The sequence below is a fragment of the Haliaeetus leucocephalus genome, unplaced genomic scaffold (assembly GCF_000737465.1).
Source record: "Haliaeetus leucocephalus isolate CR32 unplaced genomic scaffold, Haliaeetus_leucocephalus-4.0 Scaffold428, whole genome shotgun sequence".
Lineage (NCBI taxonomy): Eukaryota > Metazoa > Chordata > Aves > Accipitriformes > Accipitridae > Haliaeetus > Haliaeetus leucocephalus.
Window position 1 is genome coordinate 4,802,143 of NW_010972864.1, and position 19,893 is coordinate 4,822,035.

General features: G+C 41.9%; 1 protein-coding gene across 1 annotated transcript; it reads left to right on the plus strand.

Annotated features, from left to right (window-relative positions):
- Positions 1 to 406: 406 nt before the first annotated feature.
- On the plus strand, positions 407 to 15,677 carry DSG2 (desmoglein 2). Its single transcript, XM_010574352.1, has 14 exons — positions 407 to 412; positions 1,305 to 1,439; positions 2,021 to 2,179; positions 2,438 to 2,582; positions 3,836 to 3,996; positions 4,879 to 5,013; positions 5,159 to 5,344; positions 6,340 to 6,599; positions 7,478 to 7,620; positions 8,281 to 8,508; positions 9,803 to 10,033; positions 11,015 to 11,143; positions 12,285 to 12,592; positions 14,655 to 15,677. The coding sequence occupies exons 1-14, from the start codon at positions 407 to 409 to the stop codon at positions 15,675 to 15,677; spliced, it is 3,249 nt and encodes a 1,082-aa protein (XP_010572654.1).
- Positions 15,678 to 19,893: the final 4,216 nt, after the last annotated feature.

A 19,893-nucleotide genomic window follows, 5' to 3' on the forward strand; every position in this document is an offset into this window, starting at 1 on the left:
TTCAGTCAATGGCAAATTCCTATCGTTTTGGAATAGTGCAGCATTATTCAGCACTAAAAAATGGTTGTTTAAAAATGACTATAAAGTCTGCATTTAATGAAGGGAAAAAAAATTAATTACTTATTATCTGTTTCCTGCTGGGAGAAAAGTGGAAAATTTAATAATTATATAATTATAGTGTATGTTTTTAATGTGAATGGTTATGGGTGAATTTTTGAGAAGCTATTATGGGTAAATAGTAAATATTAATTGATAGAGGTCAGATGCCCTCTTCCTTATGGCTTAGCTGTTCTTATGAGGGTGGTCATGTCAGTTAAGTTTTAGTATGGCTAAAGTGACATAGAATTAATAATGATTATCATAACTTCCATTGCAGATCTGTTTGAATTATGGAAATGGACTCCATATGAAGGTAGGAAATAATGGAAAACTGCTTTTATTTATCAGTGCCTGAAGAAGGGCTCTCTGAGCAAAGTGTCAAAAGTGTGCCTTACTTCACTTGATAAATACCTTGCGTTTTACCATTTTCTGAAATGTGAAAGCTATGTAATGAATAATGAAATGAAAGCCAAAATGTAAGTGAATAGATTCCTACATCCATCAAACTGAGTGGTGTTCAACTTTGAGAAACTTCCCCTAAAATATTAAGTTTGTAGGTGTCTTATTTTAACTCTCTGTAAATGAAATCAACTACAATTTTATGGAGGATGTTAATTGGAAACGTTTCCAGATGTTAGTCTGGAAGTCAACAGACACAGTAGGGACTAAGCTGGACAGAAGGATGAAGGGTGTCATGCAGAGTGAGCATGAGGGGTAGTTGAGCAAGGATAGCAGAGACAGTGGATGGGTTGAATAGAGGCCCGCTGTTTCATGGATTCTGTTTCAGAGAGAAGGTTGAGTACGAGGCAGTATTGGTGGCAAGGTAAACAGGGTAATAAGGCAGAAATGGTGGTTCAAAACAGCCTTAGTGCCAGACTTCTTCCCATATCTGATAATAAGCAGTTAAATCTTCCAGAACAGGTGTATCTTCACCAACCTCTGGTCATGGGAACTTGCTCATGTATTTAAAGCCTGTCTTACCTAATTCTGTCTTGATGAAAAGACTAGTGTAGTTTTCCTCTTCAAACAACTTGAGCATATAGCTCTTAGATTGTGGCTCGGAAGGTTAATGCCATTCTGCGATTTCAAAGTTACTAGCTATTGAAAGAGCAAACACTATTCAGAAGTCTGGGCTGGAGCAGCAATAAAGCATTCATCTGAAGTGGCTAAATATAATGCTGACTTTCAACCTTGTTTTTTCACAGGTTTATGATCAAAAAGGCAGGAGTGGCATGTTGTCTCATCCCAACAGCCTAGTTAGACAGAAGCGAGAATGGACAGTCCCTCCGGCTTTCATACGGGAAGAGGAGGACAACTCCTATATGAATCCAATTGCTAGAGTAAGCCCAGAAAAAGAGATAAATACAGAATACACATAAAAATAGAGATGAAAATATAAAATAAAGGTCTGGCTGCCCTAAACACATGCACAAATATTTCTTTAATTTTAAAGGACTATTGAATATCAGTTGAAGATTGGCACTTGTTGTTCCAGACTTCTTTTCCCTTCACCTTTCTCCACATTTCATTTGCCCCCATCCATTTGATCAGCCAGTTTCTTCCTTCCCTCACTCCAGCTTTTCACCTTATCAAAATGGTGTTCTAGCCTTTCCTTGCACTTGTATCCTATCCCACTCTCTTTGTCCAAGCAGTCCCAATTTTCTTCTCCTGCAGACCTCTCCACTCCATGGTTCCCAGCTGTTGCATTGTCCATCATGTTCCTCATCTCCCTGCACCAGATCCTCAAACAGAACGTTCCTGCATTCATCTCAACATCTCCAGACTCAAAGGAGTGCAGGGAAATGTGCTTTAATATTTATTTTTGTTTGTTCATTGCAAAAAACACCAAAAATATTTTCATTGCATTTTTAAATGTGATTTTATTTACTGAATGCTATTTAATCTGTTATATTCCTGCTAGATACATTCTGATCTTGAAGAGACAGGTATAGTGGTAACTTACACTATATCTGGTCAAGGAGTAACAGAACCCCCTTACGGATTATTTGTTATCAATGGAAAGACTGGAGACCTGAACATAACAGGAAGAGTTGACAGAGAAAAGACTCCAATGCTGCTTGTGAGTTGAATAGTAACTTCTTTATAGGTGCCCTCCTATCCATTTTTCATTTTTGTTCAAATGTTTGCTCTGATTAGTTTTAAAGTTTCTGCATATTTGTGAGTGTATACATGCTTAGAAGCATATTACATATGCTTATATAATGCTTAGATTTTATTACATATATTTTATATTTCTATTTATTTCTATTTTGTATATGTATTTCTATATATTACCCTCACTCATTGGACTTGCTTGTTTCTGTCTGTATTATTTCAGCTCAGAGGTCACGCACTAGATAAGACTGGAGCAAAACTGGAAGAGCCGATAGACCTCCCAATTAAAATTGTGGATATAAATGACAATTTTCCAGTGTTTTCACAGGAAGTTTTTGTTGGTTCAATTGAAGAATTAAGTGAAACAGGTAATGTTATTTTTAGAATTGCTTTTTTCATTTAGCTTTTCCTAACACATGCAAGGGCACAAGTGAATATACTCTTTGCAGCAGCATACCTGCAGTAACAAGGATACATTCTCTTGCTTGCGTAGGCCAGGTTATCCACGTGTCAATGCAGAAGTCTTTATTCAGAGCTAAGCTGGGTGGTGTGATTAAGGGAAAGTGTCCACCTAAAGGCAACAGAGAACAACACTTCCTCTTGTGGCACCTTTGGTTTGGTGTCAAAGCTACCACAAATTCAGGAACCAAAGTCCTTCAGCAGGAATTGCAGGGGAAATGCAGTCTACCTTCTGGCCTAGCAATCCCAGCCTATTTGGGAAGGACTCCACTCTGCCATGCTCATGAAAAGCCCTGCTTTATCTATGGCCTGGAGAGGTACTTTGCTGTTAAGCACATATGGCCGTGACCTAACCCTCAAAGAACAAGTTATTGGCAGTTTACCTATTGATGTCAGTAGACACAAGAACAACAGATTACTTCCCAGAAGATAAGAAAAGCTGGAATAAAACAACCTAATAAATACCTGACATTGTGTCCATTTCAGTGTTATGATAATCTGAAGACACAAATCCTTGACCATCTACTTGGGTGAGGTATTGAGTTCCCTCAGCTGTCTTTCAAGTCAGTAGCAGCCATATGGGAATTGCTCTTTACCTGAATTCCAGCTAATGTTCAAACTGTGGCCCTGGATGCTGAGGTACGCCCTTTCCCAGAAGACAAAAACCCTGTGCCATGAGTTAAAAGGGATTGCACGATGGGGACTGCCATGTATTTTGAGTAAAGCTGTTGGAGGGCATCAATACAGAGCAATTGTTTTAATAACATTCAGGTAGAGGAGGTAGTAGTGCTCCCTTTAGAATAATGTGTGACGTAAATGTAGCTTGTTGTTCAAAAACTTTTTCTTTCTTTGTATATCTATGGTTTTCTGTCACGATTTTTGAGAGAATTCAACCTGTTGATTATTTCTGGTGCATTGAATTCTATGACTTACAGATGCGCGGATACAGTAGTCTTGTTTGCTAAAGGGTTTACTTTTAACATGTACTGTTTGGATTTAGGAACACTTCTTCAGCTTTTTTCATTAAATAAGTAAAGGCAAGAGCATCAGAAAATTGTGCAGTGCATCTGACAACATGCTCTTATCTTTGACATTATAGTAAAAATACTTGCTGGTACATAGCAGCGTAAACAAATACTGTATTTTGTTTGGTTTTTTCCAGGTACAATCGTAATGAGGATAAATGCAACGGATGCAGATGAACCAAACAACCTAAATTCCAAAATTGCTTTCAGGATCATTTCTCAAAGCCCTGGAGCTGCATTCAGTATGAATAAGGATACTGGCGAGGTTCGAGTAGCAAAAATAAACCTTGACAGAGAGGTAAAAAAAACCAAAACAAAACAAAAATCCTCCCATTTTTAATCTGTTAACAGTGTTTTTCTGACACCTGTTGTGTCACCTTCAGCCCTGCCTGCCAGGATGAAGAGCTGGCCCTCCTACCTTCCTTCACTCCCTTGGGATTCTTCCTTCGCCTCCCTTGGGATTAAAGCCTTGTTGGGGTGGGGCGTGTTTTTGCGGGGCTGGGGGGGGGGGGGGATGTGCAGAATACAGGATCGAGGTTGTATTCCCCATGTCAGGTCCCTAGCACAGCACCAGCCCGTTGCCTCTTGATTTCTGTCCCTCCCGTGCAGCCGTTACATGAAGCAAGGGGTCATTTCTTTCTGCTGGAGAGCATACGGCAAAGACAACGCAGATCACCATCTACAGAGCTGCTGACTGCGTCTAGGTTTTTGTAGCCTGCTGTGCAAATCGAAGTGTAAAGAGTTAGGATGGGTGCTGCTGTGAAACAGCATTGAAAGCCATGTATTGCCAGCAGCTTTACCTGTGCTTGCATGAATTTTCCCTGGCCAGCAGATGGTGTTCTGGATGTTAGCTCTGCGACTGAGGGCAATGGCTCTGCCTCTAGCCCTGTCCTGACATGCAGGTGTCCCTGGTCCTGTCCCTGGTTATGGCCACTGAAATTTTTTCATTTGTCACCTAAGTACAGTCTAACTCTTTGTGGGGGAGATGCAAAAGTTCCAAATCCTTTTGAGACTCTCCAGCAGAGCCTGTCAAGGTAGTTGTGTGTGAGATTTACTGTTAGCTAGAGAGAAGAGGAGTTATAATTGGCCATGAGAGGGATTACCAAAAATCTAATAAACATAATACAGGGAAGGAAAAAATTTTTAGCCTGGTTTAAACACTTTTTTCTTATTGTGGCAGACACAAAGTAGCTATTCTTTGGTGGTGGAAGCAAAAGACCGTGGTGGTGAAATAGGTGGGAATGCTGCAACATGTTCTTTAGAAATCAAGATTTTGGATGTCAATGACAATCTGCCTGTGGTTGAAAGTCATAGAGTAAGTACATTTATCACAATATTTGGCATGTTACTACACCTGTCAGTATCCCATTGTTTAATATGAGGTTGTACAAACTTTCTTGCTCTGGTGAAATGAGGTAAATCATGACATCTTTTTAACAAAGGGTGTTTTTCAATTGCAGTTTGAAGGAAGCATTGAAGAAAACAGAGCAAATGTGGAAATTCTACGAATAAAAGTATTTGACAAAGATGAAGAGTTTTCGGATAACTGGCTGGCGAACTTTTCATTTGTTTCTGGCAATGAGGGTGGCTTTTTTCGTTTAGTAACAGACACCCAAACAAATGAAGGAATTTTGACTCTTGTGAAGGTTAGTATATTCTTCAGAGAGCCTTCTTTAAATACTAGCATAATTTACTCCCTTTAAGTTGACATACTGACTGAATATAAATAATTTGTATGTAAGCTGTAAATTTACATGGTGGACACTCCTCCTTTGACATATTCTTTGTTGATGTATTCAGTAATTCCATGCAAAATAATAATTTTGTCCAGCTTTACTATTTACATTCTGTGTGATCTCAAATATCTAGTGGGGCAGAAGTCCCCAAATTTCCCTTGTTGTTTGGGCAACAGTGCTAACAACTAGGCTGTAAACTTGCCCGTACTTTTGCTCTGGTTGCTGATCTCAGTTTAAATTTCTTTATTTCCTGTGGCCACAGATAACTTGCAGGCAACACCTACTCCATGAGCCATGGGCTACAGACTATTTTATGAATTTCCATAAATTGAAATTGTGAAAATACTTTCCATAAATGGAAATTTCTATTTTATGAATTTCACTCCCTTTTTAGTCCACAGGAATGGAAGATGCATAGTGCCCTAAGTACCTTTTTTCTTTTTCTTTTTTTTTTCTGCTGTGGTTGCCTTATCTGAAAACTGATAACTGTAAATATTGATAAGCGTTATTAAGTACATGAATTGGTTTAAAAATAAATAAAATTGGAAAAACCAAGTAATATTGAGCACTGATTCACTGAAAGTAAAGACAAGAATATATGGGTAGGACCCATTGCACCTACCTTAAATTAGTTTAAATTCAATAATAAAGACATATCTATGGTGCCATCCATTAAAAATAGAGTAATCTTCCTTATGTACTTTTAAAGAGTTTGAAGCATTATGTATTGAGAATAACATGTTAACCAACACTTACTATTAAACAGTTATTATTTAATTAAGGATGCTACAGTATTATTTAAATAATATTATTTAAATATTAAATGTATGAATGTTGTCTAGATACCAGATTCTGTCAAATTCTGAGTGATTGTTTTTGGTTTGGTTTTTTTTTTGTTGCTCTAGGAGCTGGATTATGAAAAAATGCAAAGCCTAAACTTGGGCATTGTTGTTACAAACAAAGCAGAGTTCCACAAGTCAATTAAACACAGTTACAAAGCACAAACAATTCCAATAAAAATTAATGTGATTAATGTGCGGGAAGGCCCTGTATTCCCTGGTGGCACAAAAATTATTGAAGCAAGTGAGAAACTGGAGATAAGACAGGTTATTGGACAGTATCAAGCCTATGATGAAGACACTGGAAAAATAGCAGAGCGCATTGTGTAAGAATCCTTTTACAATCATCATAACTGAGTATGTCAGAAATCTCAATTTACTGTAAAAATGTGCATATTGAACTGAAATAATTCCAAAGGCAATGGTTTTCTACTACACATAATTCATACCTAAAATAACAGCTTTATCATCATCTTCAATATTCTATTATGCAGAAAATAGCTAATGTGAAAATCCTACTTGTTTTGTTGTATATGATGAGACATGAGTGTTTGGGCTGAAGTTGTCTGTGCTTGCATGCTGTTTGTCATGCCTATCTACTTTTGAGAGATTTAGTCGCCTGACTTTGTCTGCAGAAACGTTAGGAAGAAATACGCAGAAACATCAAGTGATCAGATAGAAAGGGTGTAAAGTAGATAAGTCTACGTGTGTGTGCTTGGATTTTGAATCCTAGCTCTTCAGCTAAAATGTTGTTGAACCACCACTGTGGCTTTTACAAACTGTGCAGACCAGCAGAGGTGCATACCCAACGGTGGACCCCTCTCCCCCATGCCTGTAGTACAGTCTGTCCTGGGTGGCTGCTGCTCAGCTTTTGCTGGGAGCAGAGATGGAGGAGAAGAGGATGATGACCAGCAGTGTAGCTCCCTCTTGTGCTCTGGTCTTGCTCCCTGAGGCTACTTGTTATAATGCCTCCACACCTAAATCCTGGCTCTAGTGAGAAAAGTAGGTTTCAACATTCAGGGTAGGTTTATAATCTTAGGTTTATAGTTGAAACCAATTCCAGTGGCAGGAGTGTCAGACCTCAGACCTAGGGATTTGGTCTTGGCTTTAAATGAAGAGTAAACATACTGTGAAGCTGCTTTTTCCGCTGGTGGTTGTTTTCCTCATTATAAATCTGTACATCTTTGTATGCAACTTTAATCAGATACATGAAAGGAAGAGATACAGCAAACTGGATCACAATAGACTCGGTCACAGGTGAAATCCGACTTGCCGAAAAACTTGATTATGAATCGTCTTATGTAGTAAATGGTACCTACACTATCACCATGTTGGGTGTAACTACTGGTGAGTTGAGGGGGTTTTGTTTTCACACTAATTGATTTGTTTAGGGTTTAGTTTGCCTTTCTACAACTATAGTTGGTTTAACCTCCCTGTCTTTAATGGCCTAAAAGTTAGGCACCTAGTGCAGTTTCCCCATAGGCTCTGTGTTTGGAGGAGAGACACAGACAACTCATGGAAATAAGATGAACCTTGGAATGGTTGCCAAGGTGCCCGTTTCTCTTCTTTGACTAGATGGAGGTTAACTTTTACAAAAAGTTTTGCAGAGACCAAGTCTGATAGGAACATCCCTTGTCAAGGTGGAAATTGCCAATATCTCAGCATGCTTATTTTCAGCGTCCTAAGTTTTCTTGAATGCTAAGCAGGAAAGAATCCTTGAACTTCTTGTGTATCTAATTAGAATTTGCCTTTTATAATCTGCATGTTACTGTGTAACCATACATAGGAAATGCTACTTTTTTTTTTAAGTTAAAATAGTAAATCAGCTTGCATTCAGAACTTTGTCAATATGTTAGGAGTGAAATACTGCTCCCATAAGCTCCAGGGAGAGCTCTTTCAACTTATTTCAGCAATGTTTGTGTTTTGGAAAATATTAAGATTTTTACTTTAAGATTAAATTCTTGCACTTTTCAAATCAATTTAATTTTTCATATTTTAAAATCTTAGATGTTCCTAAGAAAACAGTCACCGGCACAGTCATTATTCAAGTTAAAGATGAGAATGATAACTGCCCAGTTATTGTGAACCCTGTGCAGACTGTGTGTTCAGATGCAAAATTAGTTGATGTTACAGCTAACGATTTGGATGGTTACCCAAACAGTGATCCCTTCAGCTTTGCTGTCATTGATGAGCCAGAAGGGACAGCAAAAAAATGGATAATTGCATCCAGAAATGGTAAGAAAATATATTTTTTTAATTACTTCCAGTTCTTTGGAGTCCTAGTGTTGTAGTTTGTTAATTCCAGTTAAATTGACAGTTTGGCTTATCCAGACAAAAAAAAAAAACCATGTATATGGAGTCAGGCATGAAGACGCATCACTTGCATTCTGCTCCCTTCTCTTTAATGGCTATAAAAGCACAGACATGTATTCTGGGGTCTGTTCCCTTCCCTCAGTTGGACCATCTTTGCTTACCTTGATGACCCAGATGTGGTGACCAGGATTTTGTGGATAATGCTGGGATCAAGCCATTCCTATCTTTGCACAAAAAGCATGCAGTGATGGAGGATGGTTTTTGTTAAAACTGAGCTTGGAGATATGGTTGTGTTTCTGGCTGCAGTTGTTCTAACTTACAAATAAATAAATATGTCTGTACAGTGGGCCTTGAAAAGGGGGAATACAGTGTAACCTGTTTTAAGATTGTCCAGCACAGCAGAGAGAAAAATAAATCAGAAATTTATTTATAATTTTAATGACTATTTCAAAATGAGATGAGCATTTTCTTCATGCATTTCCATTCATATAAGCCTGGGAAATGCTTGAAGGAAATGCTTCAGGTAGATCGAAGGTACCAGAAAACACTTTTTTCTTCTCAGACTCATTATTCTCTCCTCTGTAATCCTACAGCATAACACTGCAAAGCAATCAGCAGAGTCATCCTAATGGCCAGGTTTAGGACCAAGAAGGAGTCGTCTTAGTTTTCCTCACCCCGCTTGCAGCCAGACTAGCAGTAATTATGGGGATCACAGCTTTTCCAAATAGGATGGCATTCCCCAGTGGGAACATCATCTGAGCACCTCTTGCTTAGTTGTGACATGGCCACAGGAGCAGGTGGTATGTTGGCTCCCCAGTCTCTGCCTGTGACCTACAACAGATTATCTAAAGACTGAAGCCAGTTTTTTGCGAATTCAGCCTTTAGCTATCCGGATGACATGAAGGTTAATGCTATATAGGCAGTTGGGCTGTGTTCCGTGATAAGTCTTTGGTGGTGTGAAACTCTCCACAATTATCTGAGACTGCAAGTGAGCATGGCTGCTTTGTTACCAGCATGAATTTCCTTGATAAAAATAAGAGCACATATGCTGTAGCAGCAGCTAATTATACTTAATTCCACTGCACTGGCTGGACTTAACTGGAGGGGGCTTGTTGGGAGGCGGTGAAGGTTTTATTTTCCGTAGTTTACAGGAGCCATCTTTTTCTCCACTCATTTCTTGTCTCTTCTTTTTCTTTAACCCCCCCTTCTGCCTCAGGCACCAGCATACAGCTGGTACCACAAAACCTGAAGCTGGGCAAAACTGAAGTTCCCATCCTAATAAAGGATTTCCAAGGGTTAAGCTGCGCTCAAGCACAGTCTCTGCAACTGACTGTTTGTAAGTGCATGGATAACGGCATATGCAGAGATAAATTTATTGGCGCCAAGTCAGTGGGTCTGGGACCAGGAGCGGTTGCGCTAATCATCTTGGCGTTTTTACTTTTGCTGCGTAAGTTATCATTTCATATTATCTCAGAAGCACTGTAAATATGGTCTGCAAGGCATCAGGACAGAAACAGTCCAGCCCCCAGGTTTTATCATCTTGATATATTCTGTATAAACTCCTAGTCTGTGTGAAGTCATGGCAAATCCCCAACTAATTTTGGTAACATCAGCATTTCACTCTCAAAGGATTTCAAGCTGTGCATTTAAAAATTAATACGTACAACTTTAATATTTGTTTACGGCACTGTAAATAACAGGTGGGGAAGCAGTAAGGAATCGTTTTGGTGTTCCCACACCTCCCCATGTGAACCCTAACTCTTCCCACTCAAATCAGAGCGCTCCCTCCACTCTCTTTCCCTTGCTGCTCTTTGGTGAGACAAAATAGAAGCTCAAAAATAAGAGAAGAATGCTTGCAGTCAGGGTATGGCCATGTGTACCAGTGCTGCATTTATAATGGCAATAGTTTATTGCTTGTACTGGTAGCAGTCTAGCTGTGGCAAAACAAAGTTCATGCCATGTGAATATGCTCTGCTCCTGAAATTGGATTAAGTTCCCCAGGCAATGCTCTAGGTGTGTCATAGGAGTGGTGAGGTGGAATTTACATGACACCATGTCGTTGTCTAGTAGTAAAAGAACAGGAAGAGTTCAAAATGCTGAGGTTGTACAGTGACATTTAGGGCTTGGGTTTGGTATATGAGATCTTTGATAGAAGTATAGCTACATAGCTGCATGGTCATCTGCAGGATTGAGGCCCTGATGGGTTAATTGTCAGTTTACTTTCTAGGAGACCAGCCAGGCACATGTTTCTAGGAAATACCTTGAATACTTTGGAAACTGTTTTCAGTCTTTATCAGCCCTCATACTGATCACTAGCTTATTAAAGATACATTTTGGTATGGGAGCTGGCCAAACTTCGATACTGGCTGTTAGCATGCTTTGACCCTAATAATCACATAGTTAATGTCAAACTTCTGTTTCCCTGTAGTTATTCCACTGTTACTGCTGCTGTGTCCCTGCGGCTCAGGAGCGAAGGGATTTGGTGCGATACCAGACTACAGTGAAGCAGTGTTGCATCAGTGGAACAGCGAAGGAGCAGCTCCTGTGGAAAAGGCATGTATCCCTAATAGCATTTCTCTTTGATTTCCATCCAAGCATTCAGTTTGGCACTTAGCGCCTCTTCCACATTACAGGCTGATGTTTCAAGGCTGTACAGCAGATTTTAACTACACATGAACATTAATTAAAATTAACCCTGTGAGGCTCAGTGAAGGATATGCATGGAAGATGAATTCCATCAGCAGCTCTAGAAAAACCAGCCATAGTGTTTAAATCCTAAAGTAAAGGGAAAGCAATCAAGCAAATGTTGATGGTATCTGAGCAGAAGATAGGAGTGTGGGAAAAGCATGGATGCTGTAAAGAGCAAAGCATTTGCATTTGCAAGCCTGGAATGTTCAACACCCCTTTGGGAGCATGGTAAAGCAGTGAAAGAATGGGTTATAAAGCTTAGCTTCTCCTCACTAGTTTAAAGTTTCAGGCTGCGTTTTAAATTAACATCCCTGTATGTTTGCCTTCTTAAACAGAGGAAATTCTTAATTTAAAAAAAAAAAGGCAGAAAAAGGTGCAAATCTGCAGAGGCAACAGTGAATGCCAAGAGAAGTTTGCCCTTTCTCATTATGCTACAAAACCCAGTTCTCAAAAAAAGAGCATGACACTGGCGTGCTTTTGCACAATAGCAAAGAAATAGAATTAAGGTAAAAGACTTTGATTTAGGCCAATGCTCACACCAAATTCTTGTTAAAAAAACAACAGGGAAGCCAAACTGCTAGAAGAAAGGGCCAGGCAGCACCATAGAGGCAGCAGGCAGTGCCCACTCCCCCACTTTGTGTCTGAGGAAAGCTGGCCAGAGTCTGTCTTGGAACAGCTGAGCTCTCTGGAATTTTGCAAGCCTTTTTTTGGTGGGTTTGTTGGGGTTTTTTTTCCCCATGCTTTCACTCCCAACCCTTTGAGTTACAAGAAAACAATGATCTATAGGAACATTTCCATGATCTAACTTGGGAACGCAGTTGTGGAAGCTGCACCCTATTTCAGGAGGCCTTTTACTCTTTGCAGCAACATGTATAAGTGCAAATTCAAACGAGTTGTAAGGCGGCACCCTCCCTGGTCCCACCCAGTCCTGCTGCTGGTTTGGTGAGTTCCATGTGCTAGAGAGTGCAGCTTTCATGTCACATCCTAATTTGTGTTATTTATGTAGCCAGTGCTAAGCTTCATGCCACCCACTACACCGGGGAACTCAAGAGGAGCGACCAGCGGAGCAGCAACAGCAGGAATGAGTGGAGAGGAAACTGTGGCAGGAGGCGGCAGCTCTGCTTCTCATGTAAGAGAGCATTGCAGCACTATTGCCAAGGAAGGATGGGAAGAGCAAAGACATCTCCTTTCTGGTGCTGAGTGTGGAGCTATGGCAGCTAGAGGTGCTGAAGGCAAGACAGTGGTGGCTGGAGGAGGAGTTGTGGTGGGAGCAGCAGGAGCCATGAATGAAGAATTTTTAAGAGACTACTTCAATGACGTAAGCATATGACCCAAAAATAACAGTATTTTGATATTTATACTTAGCATTGTGAAATATGCTGTTCATATTATTACAAACACAGATGAGTAGATATGTATATACAAACAGTCCTGATACAATGGCCAATGTTGTGTGCATGTGGAGTTGGGGGCATTAAGGAGTTTTGGATTAGGCTCACATGTGGGACTTAGAGCATGACAGTACTCCATCTTGTAGCACCGGGTGTTTACAAGGTCTCTCACAACGAGATACTTCTCTCGAGGGAGGTACTCGGGAATGGGATCCAGAATATTCAGCAATGACCAAGGAGCCGCTTGCCCAGGAAGAAGCCATGAGAAGGAGTGTGATCTGAATCTCAGGGACTTAAGCACATTAAACTGGCCTGTAGGGAGGCACCTATGACTCATCATGAGTCACAGCTACAAACTTTACCATGGAGCAGGTTTTTGAAAGATAAGCCATAGATGTCATACAGTAAAGGGTGGGTCTGCATTTTCAAAGTAGCTGATGAAGGAAGTGGTGCTGGACTTGTCTCTTAGCCCAACAGCCTGGACACATGTTGCAATCCTGTCTGATGACTTTTTTTTTTGTGACCTAACCATTGACCAATAGGCTATTCCTACTCATTGCAGCTATTCCTCTTTGCATAACGCATATCATTAGTCCTTAGGCTGGTGAGCTCCTTATAGTGAAAGCTTCACTTCCATATGCCAAGGAGTGTACAGATTGTCCATCACCTGTACAAACAAAACATCCTCACACCCTAGAGCTGGCTTATGATGGGGTTCTGCAGGGGAGTAGCTGTGCAGGTTTGAATCACCACCTCAGGCTAGGGAAGAATTTGAGCTTAAGATACTTGTATGTCTCCTGAGTGCTCTAGCTACTGGTCTTCTAGGTGAACAGATGCAATAGTAGCAATTCTGCTTTCCTTCCACTCTTTGCACTTCCTAATATTAAGACATACTTTAAGTATAGCTGCCTGCTGAAGTCCTGCAGGATGGCTTAGTAAAGGTCATACTACAGTACTCTTTACCACTTCTGAGAGGCTAAAATATCTCAGATTATAGGGGAGGGGGGGGAACCCAGACAAGTAACCAAACCAAATAGTTTCAGACGCAGGCTGATTTTTGTAGAAGCATCTCAGGTAGTGTGCCTACTTTCAGGATCAAACACAGATAAACATATAGAGTCAATTTGGGTCTGGATATATACGATATCGCACAGATGCCTGAGAAAATATGCACTCTAGAACTTCAAATATGGTAGAAAAGTGGTTCTGAGTGCAAGCCAGCAACCATATTGGGTCAAGCTGGTTCAGCAGGCCCAGAGGATTTGGCTGTCTTCACTCCAGGAACTGGAGCTGATGTAAGCACGTACACAGGTATTTGTGCTAGTGCTAGCACAAACTCCATTGCAGACGCTGCTTTCAGACTGAGCTGGCCTTGGAAGCACTATAGTCAGAACTATTGAGCCTTCCTTGTTGCAAAGTGGCCTGCACAGAGCCTAAAAATTTATGTGCTGGACTATGTTCCCATACTTACCAAGCTATTTAACTTTTTGTTGCTGTTGGGCTCCTTGGATGTGATCCTGCAGGCTATGCTAGTGAAAAGGGGCATGGCAGGTGATAACATTTCAACATGTACTCATAAATATGTTTAAATGTTAGGATACTCTCAGGCATGGTTTTGGCACTCTCCCACAAACACCTAGTTAGAGGTGAAGTTCATTCACTGAACCAAAATAAAAACAATCTCTTTGTGAAGATGGAGCAGTATCACAAATAGCACAATTCCTGATAGGAATAACAGCAGGTGGTGATAGTACCCAAGGTTTTCAATTTAATCTCAGACGTCCCTTCTCATCAAGTGGACTGTCAAGTTCAGACTAACTTCAAAAAAGCAAAAAGCACTCTTAGGTACTGCTCTCACTTCCTTGACGGTTTCTGTAGGTTCAGTTAAATTTTCATATTTTAACCTCTTTGACCAAGCATTCCTGATTTTCAAATTTATTAAGTCTAGAGCTGACATTAATGAACTCTTGCTTTTGTTTTTGTCTGTAGAAAGCTGTCTCTTTTGCGGAAGAAGACGAAGCCCAAGCTGCAAACGACTGTCTCCTGGTTTATTCCCAGGGAGAGTCAGGCTCTCCCCATGGCTCCATCGGCTGCTGCAGCTTTATTGAGGGTGATCTTGATGACCATTTCCTTGATGATTTAGGAGACAAATTTAAGACTCTAGCAGAAATATGCATAGGCAGAAACATCAACATGAAAGACTGTAGCTCCAAGAATGAATCAGGTTTAGGTGTTAATGACGCAAATTCATGGTCCTTAGATCAGCAAAATGCTTCCAGCTCCAAACAAGCTTTTGCCTCGGGCAGTCACTTCCAGCCTGCCCCGCCAGTGCTTGTGGGCGGTGGCACAGGAGAAGACACCCTCTCCACGGAGGTGGTCACGGAAACAACGTTTGCATCCCACTCTGGGCAGCATGATGCTCGGCCCCTTCCCACGGCCCATGCAGAGACCAATTTCACCATGACAGAAATGTCCTATTCAGCAGGGGCTCCTGCCCATTCGGGCACTGTCTTTCTAGACTCCCAGTTTAAGGAGAATGTAGTGGTGACAGAGAGAGTACTGGCACCCGCATCAAGCTTGCAGGGTATGGTGGAAATCCCTGATTTGCCACGGAGAGGTAATGTGGTGGTTACGGAGAGGATGATGAAGTCAGAGGGTGCCGGGCCAGGAGCCCTAACGGTTCAGGATCTCCCCGACTCCCAGTACGTTGTGGTGAGGGAACGGGAGAGGGTGCTTGTGCCCGCTGCAGAGCAGGGCTCACTCAGCTTCCCCACTTTGGCAGAGGGACGCAGCGTAGTGGTGAACGAAAGGGTGGTGACAGCCTCGGGGACGCAGAGCAGAGCCGAACAGGCGGCGGGTGCCAGCCTGGGAAGGCAAGAGCACATGTTGATCCCAGACTCCCCGCTTAACCAGGCGGGCTCCAACTTAGAGGGGCCACCTCCTGCCAGTGCCACACTGAGCAAGTCTTCCAGGGTCACCAAATACAACACGGTGCAGTACACTCGCTCGTAGCCTGGCCCCTTGCAGGGGTGGTGGTGTCTGGCACCCTTGTGTCCCTGTGCATCTTGGGCTTTTTCTTGAGACCTGAATTTGCTGGAGCTTTCAGAATGACATGGACTCACTTGTGGTAGTTTGTATAAATAAGGATTATGACCAGGAAGCTAGTAAGGAAATTTGCTGTTGTTATTATGTAACATTGGCAGTGATGCTTTTGAAGTGGAAAGATGTGGGAAATACTTTTTTTTTTTCCTTGTTTGCTATTTTTGTAATTGCTTTCTATTATTCAGTTAGTGTAATAATACCACATAACCACAGCTGCATAATTATGGGTAAGCAAAAAAAAAAGTCTAAAATCTAGTAATGGATAGTAGTGTGCAAAGCACAAGTTAGGTTTCTGAACTGCTGTTCAGTCTATCTGCTGAAGTTTCCCCTAAGGGGCATCAGGTTCCCATTGTGTGTTTGCCATCTATTACCTTGTGGGCCTAGCAGCTCCTCCTGAGGTGCAGCTGCAGCTCTCTGCACCTTGGTGAACTGCTAAGAAATCTCTCCTTCCTGAGAAGCCCAGGCCACCAAAGCGAGTATGTCCTCAGTGCAGTGGTGTGTTGATCTCCTGGAGGGATGTCACAACTTTGGGTTATCAGCATTTGTACCTTAAGCAATCAATACTTGCGTATTAGCACAGGGGTTAAAGAGAGCAAGTAGCAAAAAAGCTGAGAACTGCAACTTTTTTGATACCTTGATGTAAAAATTCCGTTACTTGGTGTGGGTCTAGGCTGACATGGACAAGTAAGCATTTGCATCATACAGATTTTTCACTGGTTCCTAATTGGTCCTTTAATAATGTATAAGAAACAGCGAAACTTACCTTGGCTGTAGAGCCAGAGATTCAGTCAGTGGCTTTGCTGGCAAAGTTTATGGCCCCTAGACATCTGTAGGATCTGATGTACAAGTGCAATTAACTAAGTGATTTTACTTCCGTCTGTGAACTCACAGATACAAGCACAGAAATGCAGCCTGGTGTGTGCGTGTGTGTGTGTGTGTGTGTTTCTGCTGGCTGTAATACCAGAGCTCCAGTGGCCTGTGTAGTGTGGCATAATGGCAGCTTTCCTTAGCTCTGACAAGACAAAAGTGCCTTTCAAGTCTGCAACACTTAAGATTACTTTTCTTTCCATGAATTTTATGTGGTAAAAGAAGACAGTACTGCACTGTTTGGCACTATGTATATATGCGCATGTAAATATTTGTATGCAGTTTGAAACATTTTAAAGTTAATTTTATAAAGGAAAAACTGTCATACACTCCTTATGTTTTCTCAGAGTAGAAAGAAGTACTTTAGATTAGGTAATTGGTACCATGTTTATCTCATAGCTTTAAAATCAGCAAGCTGGCCATATGGTACTGCAAAGCCTGTGGACATGCAGAACTTTCTGGTTGTCTCCATCTCTCCTGGAGTCTTCCTACAGCTGCAGTGTTATGTTTTCCACTGATATGTTTTGCCTTTGAGTAGAAATGCTTTCAGTGTATTTGATTTTACTGATAAGGATGTAAAAGTTGATTCAAAAACATAAACATAAAAAGTAGGAACCATGGCTATGCTCAACAGGGTGCATCTTGACAGATGGGCCATTATATTAAGTGGAGGAATACTTCCAAGCAAATCAAACTGTTCCCTTGCTTGGACCTGTTGGTTATTTATCTCTTAAACTTCATTTTTAAAGTATGTATATTTACTTTCAAGAAAGCATGCAGTTTTAAGTGGTCACCACTTTTTTCCTGCAGTTAGAGGGACTGAACTTATTTCTTACTTTTTAATGGAGTATTTCTGTGGTTTTATGCAATCTTAAAATAAAGAGCTCTACTGTATTTTTTTATTATTATTCTTCATTCAGTTTTAAGACAGCTACCCCAATGGAAACACTGACTTTCTTACTGCAAATAAAAAGTTTAAAGATAGAATGAGGATTGAGATTTCCCAAACAGCCTGAAGGAATATCTGAAAAATGCAGATGTAATAAAAGTTGGTGTCCTGCCAACTTACAGATTCTGAAAAAAAAAAAAGTGAATTCTGCCTGCTGGTTAAGTGCACTGAATAATCTAAGAACTTGATGGAATAAAACAGATTTACTGGGCTTTGAGTCAAACTCTCTTAATCAGTTTATACTTCCAAACAAGAGGGCATAAACTGTTGTCTCAGTTTTATAGTTGTTAAAACATGTAGTTGTTAAAATTCAGAAGAAGTAAGAGTCAGGACTGTGTCACAGAAATCCTGACTTCCCTGTGTATTGTTTATATATGAGCTTTTATCACAGATTTGCTAGTGCTGTAAAGAGTCTATTTGAATAGATTTGTTAAGAGTGAATCTCCATGATTTGGCTTAGTCTTGTACCAAGACTTCAGATGCTATCAGCACATGCTTATGCTGGCAGAACATCCATCAGATAAATAAGTCACTTCTCATGGAGCTGTGTTTTGTAAATGATGGTGGCTGGTGGGAGGAATGTAGGACCCAACTAATGGAAACGCCTGGTTAGCATCTGACCACTAAATAACCCTGAGACTGGGACTAGCCCTAGAACTTATCTTTGTGAGAGGTGTCTCATTCTGACTTCAAAAGTAAAAATGAAGTCTGTAATTTTGTTATCTAAAAGTAACAGAGCATGGTTATGCTGACATACCAGCCTGACAAGGACTGAATCCACGCTGTTCTGCGATTTATGTTTCCTGCAAATCCTCACTAAGTACGTCAGACTCCACGAGTATGAAGCAGCCTGACACAACAGGGATGCGGCTGTCCCGAGCATCCACAAGGAAGTTTTTCCTTTGTCGTGCCTCAGCGTATACCTGGAGCTAGACTAGACTTTGCAAGACAGGATGATGTCTTCCAGGCTCCATTCTTTCCTGGGAATTTGACCGTTGTCCACCATCAAAGACTTAAAGCGTGTGGGGGTTATCGGTAGTAAATCAGTTTTTAAAAAGTTAAATAAATCAGCTGCTCTCCCCCGGAGAGTCATGGCAAGTCTTTATGGCCTTGAGGCATCCCAGAAATGCATCACTCCCTCTGCTTGTGCTGTGGTAGCAGAGCTAGTGACTCTGGCTGTCTCCTCTGGCTCCTTCTCCCTCCTGGTGGCCTTTGAGCTCCCTGTGAGCTCAAAACACAGTGACAACTATCTGTTCTTTGTGCCTTGTGGGTAGGAAAGTTGGCCTCTGGCACTGGTGCAGGCTTTCAAATGCATTTGTCCAGCTGAACCAACTTGGATGAAAATCAGGAGGAGGGGAGGGGTATCAAACTCCTTTTGTGTGTGAGGACACGAGGCTGGGCTGAACAGGGTCCTCAGAGGGTCAGAGTGAGTGCCAGCCGGGTGTGGGTTTTGAGCCTATCTTACGGCACACAAGCTAGGAAGCTCAGCCTGTAGGTGCCTGAGCTCCTGTAGCTGCTCAGCGCCTCGCGCAGGATTTGCCAGCGCACCCTGAGCTGCAGGGCAGGCCCCCTGCGGGACCTGTTCTTGTAGGCACGACAGGCCAAATGGCTGCTGTCTACCTGGGCGTGTGTAGGCTTCGGCCCAGGGGCCACGCACAGAGGTGGCTGAGGGACCGCAGCTAGCAGGCGTACCCCAGGCCTGCCCCCACCGACCTGGGCTGCAGCCTGGTGCTGGGGCCAGACACTGCTGTGTGTCATAGCTGGGGGGGGACACAGAGCCAAGGACTCGGGATTTTGGGCCTTTCCTTGAGGGGTTGGAACCTGCTGCTCTCCCAGCCAGGGGTGCTCCGTTTGGGGATGGGGCACCGTGTCTCCTGCCCCACAGCCCACAGCTGTAGCTGAAGCCGAAGCGCACGCTCCGTTACAAAAGCTGCTGTGAATGATAGAGTTTGTGCGGATTCAGGGCACAAGTGCACAGAAAAGCAAGCCATTGGGGGTTACGGAATACACAGAAATGGCTTCCAGCTCTGGGAAAAGCTGATAGCTGAGACTCCTGGTGTGAAGACCCTCTTCCATAGGCACCTCCCTTACGGTGACCACTGATGATGGGATACTGGATGAGAAGGACTCTTTGCATGATCCAGGAGAGGCTCAATGTCAAGGGAGAACAGGACAGCAGTCACCTGAGGCAAAAGGACAGTAGATTAGGGAGGTGACTGTAGAGAAATGGGTTGTTTTGCTTTCCCTGCAGAGAGAGCAATCACTAAATAAAACTGATGTGGGGCAGGGCCCCGATTGCCAGATAAGCCT